General features: G+C 38.8%; 1 protein-coding gene across 1 annotated transcript in view; it reads left to right on the forward strand.

Annotated features, from left to right (window-relative positions):
• Positions 1–14,078, forward strand: part of LOC114241106 (uncharacterized) — a 16,129-nt gene continuing 2,051 nt past the window's right edge. Inside the window, exons 1-11 of the mRNA XM_089738065.1 lie at positions 1–192; positions 270–476; positions 1,487–1,705; positions 2,538–4,065; positions 7,639–7,710; positions 8,099–8,161; positions 8,539–8,556; positions 9,703–9,815; positions 10,922–10,993; positions 12,004–12,069; positions 13,229–13,451. Of these exons, the coding sequence (XP_089594191.1) occupies positions 160–192; positions 270–476; positions 1,487–1,705; positions 2,538–4,065; positions 7,639–7,710; positions 8,099–8,161; positions 8,539–8,556; positions 9,703–9,815; positions 10,922–10,993; positions 12,004–12,069; positions 13,229–13,451 (2,614 nt within the window). The 5' untranslated portion in view covers positions 1–159. The remainder of the gene's footprint in view (positions 193–269; positions 477–1,486; positions 1,706–2,537; positions 4,066–7,638; positions 7,711–8,098; positions 8,162–8,538; positions 8,557–9,702; positions 9,816–10,921; positions 10,994–12,003; positions 12,070–13,228; positions 13,452–14,078) is intronic.

A 14,078-nucleotide genomic window follows, 5' to 3' on the forward strand; every position in this document is an offset into this window, starting at 1 on the left:
ATCTCTCTCTCTGCCATTCTGCCAATATCGCAGGGAAAAAAAACGCTTGGATCAATCTGCTTTCGTGAAAAAACTTTAGAGACACTGAAAAAATTTCATATGATAAATATATTCATTTGTTTTCCTACTAACAATTGATGCAATTGAAACTCAATAACAATGCTTCTTATTATACACAATCTACCTGCCGATGTAAGTGTCAAACAGTCAAAAATTAAAACATGAAAAACGAAGTCCCGTACTATTTACATTTCAATTTTCTTTCGCAGACCAGTTATGCTGATGTTAAATCGCTGATACATTCAAAATGCGGGCTCACTGATGTGATTTTAGATAACCTTATGTCTCAAGACAATGCTGGTAAGAAGGTAACAGTTGGTGTTACTGATGAACATGACGCTGCTATCATTATTGGAAAAATCAACGGTATCTTCATCAATGGACATCAATTGGTCGTTGAAAACCGACAAAAGAAGGTATCGATTGCTATTTTATTAATTTTCAAAAACAAATTCTTTGTATTTTTGTATTGGTCAATGCAGACAAGCTTGCAGCCCACCTAATGGTCAGTATTTACCTTCGCTAATGGTCAGCAATGTTAGGAGCAGAACCAAGGCGGTTCCTACGAAGTTAGTAAATGAGCAATTGCAATGCTATAGAAATTGGTCAAAATATATTTAGTCTAGCGTTGCAGCTACTGCAGCTTTGCCTGCATGGTATATGTTGTGTAATCCCCTGGGCGGGACCCATAATCAACAGTAAGAATAATTAGCTAATTATAATGTTTTCCCAGGATCAAATGTTGTTTCTCTATTGAATCAAAACCAGCTCAGTTGCTTAGATGTCAAAACAAAGTACCGTTTTTTTACATAACTTTGTATTAGTTGAACTATTTGCCATGTAACTTTTAACAACTTAATAAGTTCAATTCAAGCTGACTAAAAGTCTGTGACACCCATTTTTAATAAACCAATATTCTGCTCTAGATTAATCACTGTATATCTGTGAAAATTGTGAAAATATGTTACATAGTTTTGGATATGCCTGGAAACAGATAAACAATTATAAAAATTCAGTAATTTTTACCAGTATTTGGGTTCCATTGGTCTTATTTACTTATAACTGAACTTTTATTTAGATATAAGATTGGTTTGAAAATCTGCTTTTATACAGATATGTATGTGTTTTTAATTTTAGCATTTTTAAGGTCTCAATCTCAATCTAGAATCAGTCATTAAAATTAATTGGCTAAAGATGTGTCATCATAAAAATGGTCTTATAAAATACATTAGGACCTATTATAATTTGAAGAATTTAAACTTAACCAAAAATTTTGGGCCTCCAAGTCTTGAGTAATACACAGCCCTGACTGTGCTTCTGATATTGCTGATTTGCATAAATGAAAGTGATAACTCACCATTAAATTGGGTAACTTGATCTTTTGGATGTAATGTCAACCTTCAAAGGCAATATAAATGTGTTACAGCCCGTTGAACCTGTTGAATCGTTCAATGCTCCAGCAGTTCAACCACTTAGGCAACCTAAGATGTACACCAACAATACAGCAAGCTATGCAGCCCTGAACCCAGGAGTTTGTCCTCCCGCTAACCAGAATCCTGCACCCATACTTACTCAGAATCCAAATATGGGCTATGGCTTCCCGCCTTTGAACACACCAAACATGCCTTATTACATGTCGAATCAGGTGAGCTAACATTGGTATTTCACAGAACGTTTTATGCGTCTCATCGTTGAACCCATTATGTTTAGTAAATAAAGTCCAAGCATCTATCACACTGAACTGATGTATCTATGCATCAAATGTTTTTTCTAAATTAGACAGGCTTTTACCATTAAAATAGATTAGAATGCAATTTTATACAAACATACATTGTATCTATGCTTAGTCTATGCAACTGTTTGGTTTAAATACATTGCAATGCAATTGTACATCAGAACAGAGCATGGGCATGGTGGTTTTTGAAACATCGCCAACCTAATATGCAAGATATATGTATTATATTGTATAATTATCAGTACCAGGAGTTCTTGTAAGCCCAAATGGGTAGGTACCATTATCTGGTATATTTTTGGTACAAGGTAATGCACAACCACATTTAAGTTAATAATTTAGTCATCAAGCCTATTTGACCTAATGTCTCAAATGTGGCAATATTGTTATAATGGGATCCAATTACCATTTACATTAGTAAATAACAAGAAAAATTTATTACTTAAGTCAATTATTGAAGATCATTGAAAGGTATTTGCAGAGTGTAACGAAAACTTTGTAAGTACTAATTATTTAAAGACAGAACTTAGAACAATCTTGAATATCTACTTAATAGTAGTGCTTGCCATTGTTAATGTCATGGGTCAAATCTGTCGCCTGGAACAGGTGGACTGATTATTTATCTGTCAGAGTAGGAAAATAAATCAACATTACCAGATTCCAATTTGGTAACAATATGAAATATTTGGAATATTTCAATTAGTTTCCATGTGACTCTGGTTCTATTCACAATTTATTTCCACAGAATCCCTATACCGGTTACGGTACGCAGCCACAACAAGCACAATCATCGTACTCATCACAGCAGGCTCCGAGATACTCGTATCAAAACCCCAATAAACAAATTTGTTCTAACATGCCGAATTATCAGTCGAACAAGTCTGATTTTCAGTCGAACACGACTGGATATCAGTCAGATAATAAAGGTTATGTGTCAAACACGGCTGATTATCAGACTAACATGTCTGGTTACCAATCTAAACCGCCTGATTATAAGTCCAACAACTCTTATCAGTCTAACAACCCTTATCAGTTAAATATGCTTGGTTATCAGACAAACACTGCTGGCAATCAGTACAATGCGCCTGGTAATCAGTACAATATGCCCGGTAATCAGTATAATACACCTGGTAATCAGTACAATATGCCAGGTAATCAGCACAATACGACGAGTAAACCATACAATACGCCGGGCATTCAGTACAATACGCCGGGTAATCAGCACAATATGACGAGTAAGCCATACAATACGCCGAGCAACCAGTACAATACGCCTGGTAATCAGCATAATACGTCTGGTAATCGGTACAATACGCCTATTAATCAGTACAATAAGCTTGGTAATCAGTCAAAAACGCCTGATTATCAGTCGGACACAAAAAAACCTGATGCGGCTCATTTGCGGAAAGACGAATATGACGTTGAAGAACGAAGTTGTAATAACCATTATGACAAGTGGGATTCTGAAAATAAAATGTCCCGCAAGCGCAAATCTTCTGAAGAGCCTTCGACTTCCTTAGGGAATACGAGAAACAGTCCACAGCAACACGGAAGCGGTTCATCAAATAATTTTGGGTTGAACAATAAGCCTGGCAGTTACACAATTAATAATTCGCTCAGAGCTGGTGGTCAGTGTACGAAAAATCCGAGAGACCAAATGTTTGATACCAAAAACTCCGGATCCGGTAGTGGTTTATCAAATGTTGGTATTGGCGCCTCCCAAGCTAAAGGCCTCAGTCCTAAAAGTGGGTCTAAAAAAAGGTCTCGTAATAGACCAAAGAGACCTGATCCTAAAGATTCAGTAGCTAATAATCTTCGATCTCCGAAGCCAGGCTTCAAAAACACTGCAAGCCCCGCTCTGAAAAGGCATGCCATAGATCCGTGGCAGCACAATCATAATGAGTCCAGGCCGGCCAAACGGCCTCGGCCTCCGATACCAACGAGATACACCAAGTTCTCGAAACGTCCCGGAAAGGCCCTTAACAAATTCAAGAACGTCTTAGCGTCGGATAACAAAAAACGGAACATCGTTTCCAAATATATTGTATCCGAGATTCTGAAATCGAGTAGTAACGAACAAATAAAAGCGGGCAGGCCGTTGCAGTTGTTGCACAAGTGCATCCGCGCTCGCATCGAAATCGCGCTCGGCTGTTACGTCAGTGTTGACCCTCCGGAAATAATGGCTCTGTACAGAACCTTTTTTCAAGAGAGGCACGATGAGCAGCTATGCGAAGCGATCGTAACTCGCGCCGCCAATGAAGATCCCGCAGAGGGTAAGTTGTGCAATAATTCCTCAGGTACATCTAGTTTGTTAATGTAAATGATACGGAGTTGTTAGACTTTAGAAAAAAAAAGGTTGATGTTGTTGAAGTAAGCCTAAAGATAAAATATTGGTATGATTCGCTGATGTACTTTTATGTGGTCATTTTGTGCTTCATACGATGGTGTATTTTTTTCCCCTACCTAATCGTTGGTAGCCTAAGCGGCTATTTCAACTTCACATGGATTGATAGGTGTACTCACAGGCTCGACCTGAGAGAATCGCTAACACTGGCCCAAGCAAGAGCAGTGCTTTTCAGCCTTGAATCTCCTACCGGATCGGAATCGCGACCCACCGAGAAGATCCGGCGAGAAACACAGGATCGTGTCTATGGGCTAGTTCGCCTCTCGAACTCTTCGTCATATGCGGTAGGCAGCGGCTTGGCTCTGCCCCTGGCATTGCTGAAGTCCAAGAGCGACGGTAACCACTCACCATCAGGTGGGCCGTATGCTCGTCAGCCTACAAGGGCAATAAAAAAAAAAAAACATAGTCGACTAGTTCGATAAAAACGGTGACCGGTACAGAAGCACCGTGAATTGAATTCGTGGTATCGACAGAACATGTTTTGGGCGATGGTGGCTTTGCTTTGCCCTGCCGCCTGGGTCAGATATGTAGTTAGCGATGGCCACGATAAGAGGCTGTACCGAATGTTCCATGGGGAGTGCTCTGAGGAATTGTTCGAGATGATACCGGCATCTCGTTTTTACCATCGCACCGCCCGCCACCGGAGTAGAGTTCATCCATACTACCTGGAGCCACTGCGGTCATCGACAGTGCGTTTCCAGAGGTCTTTTCTGCCACGTACCATCCGGCTATGGAATGAGCTCCCCTCCACGGTGTTTCCCGAGCGCTATGACATGTCCTTCTTTAAAAGAGGCTTGTGGAGAGTATTAAGCGATAGGCAGCGGCTTGGCTCTGCCCCTGGCATTGCTGAAGTCCATGGGCGACGGTAACCACTCACCATCAGGTGGGCCGTATGCTCGTCTGCCTACAAGGGCAATAAAAAAAAAAAAAAAAAAAAAGAGGATTATCGTGTTGTGCCGCTTTTTCAAAGTAGCCTTTTGACGCTTAAGTGCAGTGTATTTGACCATCTCGTATTAAATTGCGCCCACTCATAGATTTATAACTTGGATCAAACGTTGGCTTCGAGATTCAACTGCTATTGAACCTTGAATTGTTAACATTGGCTCGAAAGTCAATAACTCCCACACTTCACCATGGCAGGCCAATCATTTGTGTGTGGGCGATTTAGGCTGTTAATTTATTAGGTGTAAATATATATAGTTGTATTGTATATTTAAAATACAATACAAACTATATGATTTTTATGAAATTTATTAGTTAAGCACTATACAGCTGGTGTTCTTGTATATAGTTCTACGGTTAATAGAATACTTCATATCGATTTGGGCGGTCAATGTTCCAATCTTCCAAACGTTGATTAAACTCTGAAGAGTGAATGACGGTAGGCGCAAATTGCCTTTTACAAACACTCTTATGGATTACCATGATCGTTTGCTCTTGTATTAAGGCACAAGAGCCAATTGAGAAACCTAATATACGCGTTGAATTCATAATTCACGCTAACACAGTCTGATCGCGAATTATGACTTGCAGTTAATTATTTTTGTTGAGAAACGAAAGAATCCATATTTCTTTCGTTTCGTTATTTTGTATTTCAAAAGACATGAAAATTATAACAAAAACATAATGGAACTTCGGAATATGTGTAGAAATTCTGTTGTTTCGGACTTTCTATCGAATGTTTTTATGTTCCATGGGGAGTGCTTCGAGGAGGAATTGTTTGAACTTTTCTAGTGATCTCAGTTTCTCTGCATCGATGAAATTCCATCGCCGCATTGACGCCTGACAATTATGAAATGTCTCTCCTCAAACGTAGTGTGAAGATAATTCTCAATGTTAGCCGGAGACATGTTTACGAGCAACCAAACGATAACGATCACGATTTGGCGGAGACCACAGAGAACAGAGAGAGAGGATGGGATCCTCTGTCTCTGTTCTGGGTGGGAAGTGGGATCTACCCACAGAAAAAGGAATAAGATAATAATATTCATAGATAATATATATCTATGATTAGATGATATTCATCGTCGCCCGCTTTTAAACCATGGAGTGGGGCGGCATGAATTACATTTTAACGAGCGCCCCTGCTCATGAGAATTCTCATTGGGGACGTCCAATTGTAAGGCCTTATGTAGCCAAATCTTCTCAGTCGGACACTCTTGTCAGAGTGGTCGCGGTTGCGCTGACGCTGTATGGGCAGAAAGACCTGTTAGGTCGCCCATGCTCCCGAAGACCGCCCTCCAGGCAAAAAACGCTTCCAGGTCTGCCGTTGGCAACTCGTTTACCAAATCAGAAGTGATTTTTGTTTATTAGACAGAAACCTAGAAAAATAGGTGTTTAACTACTAAAATGGACGGGAGATTATTAGGTATAACTAGATGTGACCAGGGAGACATATACCCTCGTATCATCTAAGTAGTGTTCTCTTAAATTTAGCTCACTATATATCTTCTCTTTTAAGATCCTCTGAATTAATTGAAAGTTTAAGTTCTACGTTGTCTGGTTTTTCTGTAAGCGATGTATGTCAGGGAGTTACCAAGTCTTGCGGTCTGCGAAAAAATGGATTTTTAACAGATAAAGCGAGGGTGTTGCTTCGTTTCTGGCACACATTGTACTCTCCAACTGATGTTTCCGTTATCCGTCCGAATGAGTCGGTCATACATTCCGCACGTGACCACTCGAACGGTTGAAAAACCTTTTACTAATGTCTCGTCCTCTGACAAGATGGCGTTAGAGATAGAAACGCCAACCGAAACCATGCAAACAAACTACTACATAAATATACTAGCGACCCGCCCTCGCTTCGCTTCGGAAACTGTAATTTATTATTGATTTCTCCACTATTTAATGGATATTATTATATATATAAACCTTCCTCTTCAATCACTCTATCTATTAAAAAAAACCGCATCAAAATCCGTTGCGTAGTTTTAATAATAAAGTTACATAGGGACAGACAGATATAGGGACAGAGAAAGCGACTACTATGTAGTGACTAGCGCCCCGCTCCGGCTCCGCTCGAGTCTTTAACATCAACGATATTTGACGTTGATTTATTTTTTTAAATAAAATAATACTTATTGCGGCATAATTATAATAGTTAAACATATGCTGTCGCGACACTGTTTGTAAATAATAAATTGTGTTCTAAAAAGTCGTAGTACATTATTTTACTCTATCTTGAATAGTTTTCGGAGGGCACGCGATGTAAAGAATATTTTAGGTAATTTTTTACACCTTGGGTTACATTATTGGAGTTTTAGTAAGGATCCCTAATTTTTTTTAAAAAAGATAGCCTATTTCCTTTGAAAATATTGTAGCTTCTAAACACTGAAAGAATTTTTCAAATCGATTCAGTAGTTTCGGAGCCTATTCAATACGAACAAACAAACAAATCTTTCCTCATTATAATATTAGTATAGATTGTTTAATGTGTTTTCAGAAGAAAAAGCGTTACAGCCACGTTTTTATAACCCGGTTCAATTTGAAGTTTCAAATCAAAATTACAATATTGGTGAGTGTCCCTAAGTAGAGAGTAAGAGACAGAGAGATAATTTTATTTTATTTTTTTATTGCTTAATTGGGTGGACGAGCTCACAGCCCACCTGGTGTTAAGTGGTTACTGGAGCCCATGGACATCTACAACGTAAATGAGCCACCCACCTTGAGATATAAGTTCTAAGGTCTTATTATAGTTACAACGGCTGCCCCACCCTTCAAACCGAAACGCGTTACTGCTTCACGGCAGAAATAGGCAGGGCGGTGGTACCTACCTGCGCGGACTCACAAGAGGTCCTGCCACCAGTAATTACGCAAATTATAAATTAGCATTTTGAATTATTACTTGCTTTAACAAAATATAATGAGCTATGGAATGTACTAGAATGATCAATCATTTTCAGATGAAGAAGAGGACCCTCAAGAGGATCCAAGGATAAGGTTGTTGCCCCCATACCTCGGAGGAGGTTCGTACATTTTGAAAATATCTAATACACCTGGAGCCATTGTGTTCATCGACAGTGCGTTTCCAGAGGTATTTTTTGCCACGTACCATCCGGCTATGGAATGAGCTCCCCTCCACGGTGTTTCCCGAGCGCTATGACATGGCCTTCTTCAAACGGGGCTTGTGGAGAGTATTAAGTGGTAGGTAGCGGCTTGGCTCTGCCCCTGGCATTGCTGAAGTCCATGGGCGACGGTAACCACTCACCATCAGGTGGGCCGTATGGCCGTCTGCCTACAAAGGCAATAAAAAAAAAAAAACATGTAAAAGTTCTAATTATCTATGATTCAGGAGAACATAACTAGAAAATAAAGTAAATTACATTTCTTTTTTCTTTTTCAGATAAGAAGCAGTTTAAATGTAAGTAATTTGAATTAATTAGCTCAGCGTACAACGTTAGTAATTATACCGACGCTTGAAAGGCAAACGTGACTCTAAGCGACAATAACTGCTTTGTACATAAATGATAGGCAATAACCATATTCAATGAGCAAAAAATATATATTTCTAGGTCTAATTAAACCATTTCAATCCTACAGCTAGATTCGTTAAAATAGAATTTTTTTCAGGTATTTCTCATGTATATTTTAAATTAGTTTCAACTTTAAATTAATCTACTTTAAAGTTCACGCATTGTCGCTTAGTCACGTTTGCCTTTCAAGCGTCGATATAAATGTTGTTGGAGATCGTAATGTAAAAAAAAAAAAATTGATTCTTTATATTTATAACAGACTTCATAAAAATGAGGAAGCTCTAAATCCGACTCTACAGAATGAACAATCTCACACATGGTTAAGATAATATATATTTACGTATTACAGTATCGTCATACATATTGTAACGTACATACAAATGTATAACGAGCGATATTGTATGTTAAGATATATTATTCTAGTATCTTCGCCGTGTGTGACGGTGGGCGGTTACTGTCGGTAGCTAACTTCGGCACAGAGAAGTGCGCTACCTACCACTCAAATATACCGCTAAACAAAAAACAAAAAATCAAATAAGGAAAGAAATTAAAAATGACAACTCGACAAACTTTGAATATATTTTTTTAATACGCTTTTATTAGCTTCAGACGTATGTGTGTAACGGAATCTTTGAACATGATTTTGACCCCCTTCAAAAGGACGGATTAACTCGAAATTTGGTATACTTATTAAGGACCGATGACAATCCAATATTAAAAAAATATAGAGAGAAAAAAAAATTGAAATTCAACTAAAAAATGCAAAATCAATAACAGTTTAAAAAAACTAACAAAAAAACGTGGGGTGCATGGTATCATTAGTTATAAATATTTTATGAACAGATATGAGTAGAAGGGTTATTTTGATAATACCTTGAAAAGCAGCCCACGCTTTTTTTTTACAATAAAATCATTTTTTCTTAAACTATTTTTACTTCAAATTTATTTTCTATTTTTAGTTGTATTTTCTATAAAAGCGTATTTTGTTAGTTTTTTTTTTAACTTTTATTTATTTATTTTTATATACGATTCAGTGATGAAGAAGCAAATGAATCTGGATTCGTACACGCCGTTCGAAGAGATGTTCGAGGGTAGCGACATACCGCGCCGGCTCGTCGAGGAGGAGGTCGCCGCCCTCGTCGAAGTGGTGAGTACCGCGCGCCGCCGATAATCAACGCCATCTGTCGACGTGGGGCGGAAACGAACAGCGAAACAACCAGAACGTTCGAGAATATTCCACTAGTGTTTGTTAGGGCCTGTGCATACCACGTTTTAAGCGATACCGTTTGCAGCGATACAGACGCGATACGCACGCAAATCCGATGCAGCCTGTAGACCTTTGCACACAGTCATGTATAAATTCAAAAATACGCGTTTGAATCGATACAAACGACAAAAAACCGCTCTGTAGGATAAAAACGTCGTGTGCACAGGCCCTTATTGGAAATCGTGAATAGATCCGCCATGGTTGATTTTTTTGGACTGCAGTACATCTTGGCGTGAAATGGCAACGCAAAGTCGCCCTCGACTAAGACGAAGAATTTGACGAGCGAATTAACCCACAGACACAGCCCACTGAGTTTCTCGCCAGATCTTTTCAGTGGGTCGCGTTTCCGACCCGGTGGTAGATTCTGCGAAGCACGGCTCTTGCTAGGGCTAAAGTTGGCATATTCTCTCGGGTTGAACCCGTGAGACTACCGTCCAAGTGTAGCTGGAATAGTCCCTTAGGCTACCAACAAATAGGCAGGCCAGAAAAAGCACGAGATTCAACGTCTGTTGTCGTTTATAACGATGGCGAAATGACGTAACTTTTTTTTTTTCTATAGGCGCCTGCTAATGAAAAGTTTTTTTTTAATTGTACGTCACTGATTACAATAAAATAATACTTGTTTTTGAAGTGAAAACTTCTTTAGAATCGTTGTAATTTCAAACCGGATGCAACGGAAAAAACGACAGGTAAGAGACACAAATACAAAAATGAGACAGAAATATACATACTATTTAATAAAGCGCCATCTGTGAGATTTTTTAATACTAACGTGTGTATGAAAGCTCTTGTAGTGAATTTTAATTTAGGATTATACGTGAAATTAAAATATCAATTCACAGAGGGCGCTACCTTACAATTATTTACTAATGACAAAATTTTACATATACTTAAGACCTTTAGGGTAATTGCATTTTAATTTTGGAAGGTTTCACTTCTACCACGTGTGAATTGCACACATGTAATTTTTTTTTTTTTTATCAAAGGTGAAGAGCGTATACCGTAATCCGACAACGGAGGCCGAAGAGATTATCTGCCGGTACTTGCACCACCAGAAGGTGAGTCACGCTGCGAGACTTTTCCGTGGTATTATACTATATTGGGTCGCGTTTCCGATCCGGTCTGCGAAGCACGGCTCTTGCTAGGGTTCGTGTTAGCAACGTCGTCAGCTTTGAGCCCCGTGAGCTCATCTACTAGTTAAGGTTACGCTGATATGGTCTCTCTAGACTAGTTTAGACCATCAGCTTAGGTAGGAAAAAAAAGTGGGGTTTTATATTCAAGTTGGGCCAATGAAACGGTTGATGACTTCACACAAACTTGATTTATATCTCGTCTTTCTCAATCTATGTAACTAAAATTTATACGTCTTACGTCTTCAGAGTCACACCGCGTCTGTCCGCCATCGCGTCACGCAACTACCCTCCTCTCACTTAAAAAATAAAACTAAGTGTTCCGCATTCATTCGCCGTCTTTCTTACTCCCTAACACGACATCTCCTATCTCTCTCACTCAGCTATGCTCCATATCTGTCATTCATCCATACCGTTCCGTTCCTACATGTATATATTAAATTATAGGATTTTCTGGGGTTTTCGCGAGTTGAATACATGTTTTTTATTCTCGTTGTATTTGTTAATTTTGTTAACGGTAACTTTAGAATGTCAATGAGTGTTTGTGAACTAATTATTAGTAAAAAATCGGTTGTCTGTAAAGTCGGTTTACTGATGATAGTTGTACGTGACAACGTCAGAAGAAAATACTGATGGAATGGTTTCCTTTTTTCAAAAGAAAAGTTTATTTTTATTTGTTTGATAGATATTTTGTATGGACAATTGACACCACATTCACTTTTCACTGAACTTCATACTTGACGAAAACATGTAAATGTATTATTGTATAGCAGCTGTCCACGCGGATGCATCGCTCACTCAAGTAGGAACGCCTCAGAGCGAGGTAACGCCGCATGAGTCATGTTTTTTCGTGCGTGCAGCCGACTCCATCAAACTATTAGACGTTGTCACGTCAAAATCAAGACACGTTACTAATGCCTTGAGTTATTCCCGCACAGGTCGGCACGGACACGTCGGAGCCCCGCCGCCGCCGCGGGACTGGGCCCCTCGAGCACATCGAGAACGTAAGTCATCAGATAAAAGATCACAAATGGTTTATCTACATATTAATACGTGAAGCAAAAAGTTTGTACCACTTTTTACGAAAATTGGGCGGATCGAGGAGTATGAAATTTACCACACTTATAGAGAGAATATAGAGAAGGAATGCACAATGTTAATATTTTTTGAAATTATGCATAAAAAATACGTTAAATCAATAATAATAAAACATTACACACACACTACCATGTATTTGACACACACACGCATGTTGTCAAACTTTTCTTATTGCTTATAGTCTGTGGTCAAATTGAGAATAGATTAATATAAATATTGTTTGTCTTTATTATTATTTGTCTAAAGTGTAACCCTGGCGAAATCTGTGATTATAGAAGTATAATAAATAGTCTTTGACAATAGAATCATGATAAAGGCGGAGGAGTATGAAATTTATAGAGAAGTGCACAATGCTAATATTTTTTTAAAAATTATTCATTAAAAATACATTAAACCAATCGACGTTTGAAAGGCAAACGTGACTAAGCGACAATGCGTGAACTTTACAGTAGACTAATTTAAAGTCGATGTACCTGAAGAAAATATTTATTTTAACGAATCTAGCTGTATAGGATTGAAATGATTTTAATAGACCTAGAAATACATATCGACGTGTGAAAGGCAAACGTGACTAAGCGACAATAACTGCTTTGTACATAAATGATAGGCAATAACCATATTCGATGCGCAAACAAAATATATTTCTAGGTCTATTAAAATAATTTCAATCCTACAGCTAGATTCGTTAAAATAGAATTTTTTTCAGGTATTTCAACTTTAAATTAGTCTACTGTAAAGTTCACGCATTGTCGCTTAGTCACGTTTGCCTTTCAAGCGTCGATATGGTTTATTTACTTGAATGAGTCTACAGACTATAAGAAAAATATAAGTAATCAGATTTTAATAATTCGCCTTTTTAATTATTTACAGTTTATGAATAATAATAATAAAGAAGGAAAGAAATTCAATGAAATAGTGGTCATTTACAGATTTTAGAACTTATATCTCGAGGTGGGTGGCTCATTTACGTTGTAGATTCTATGGGCTCCAGTAACCACTTAACACCAGGTGGGCTGTGAGCTCGTCCATCCATCTAAGCAATAAAAATAAAAAAAACTCTTTCAGACATTAAGATCGGAAGTGGCCAAGCGTCTGTTCAATATCTGCTCGAGACCAGCGGTGCGCATCATGGGCGCCGTCAACTCGACCAGGAAGCCCCTTGAGGAGTTCCTCCTGAACAAGGGCGTGGTGAGCCTGAAGAAGGCCGACCGGCAGCCGTTCTACGTGGCGCACATGGACTCGTACCGCAGCCTCGACAAGCTGCTAGAGTTCCAGAAGGTCTCCATATGTGAGTCCACTTGTCTTCTTCGTCGTGAGCTTACCGGTGGTAGGACCTCTTGTGAGTCCGCACGGGTAGGTACCACCACCCCGCCTATTTCTGCCGTGAAGCAGTAATGCGTTTCGGTTTGTAGGTACCAACCTACCCGCGCGTACTCACAAGAGGTCCTACCAGCAGTAATTACGCAAATTATAATTTTGCGGGTTTGATTTTTATTACACGATGTTATTCCTCCACCGTTGAAGTCAATCGTGATCATTTTGTCTTCAGTAACACCAAATTTAATTGAACTTCAATTAATTGTGTTGAACTGAAACCTTTCTGATGGAGGCCACGGTGTGGTGTGTTCCTGCCACAGAACTGAACAATATACGATATAACCGGTACAAGATTGGATCGGATATTAAAACGCTTTCATCTTTCTCAAATTGAACTTCTCCCAATTAGAACGTATGATAATGTATTAGATAATTTTTTATTTCATTATAGGTATATTTTAGGTGAAGGCCGCTATTTTTTTCTACCTATGCTGATAGCCTTGAGAGGCTATGTCAGCTTCGCCCTAACGTGTGTAGGTGAGCTCACGGGGCTCTAACCGGAGTGGTACTAATACTAGCCCCAGCAAGAGCCGTGCTT

Source organism: Bombyx mandarina, chromosome 24 (genome assembly GCF_030267445.1).
Source record: "Bombyx mandarina strain Sakado chromosome 24, ASM3026744v2".
Taxonomy (NCBI): Eukaryota; Metazoa; Arthropoda; class Insecta; order Lepidoptera; family Bombycidae; genus Bombyx; species Bombyx mandarina.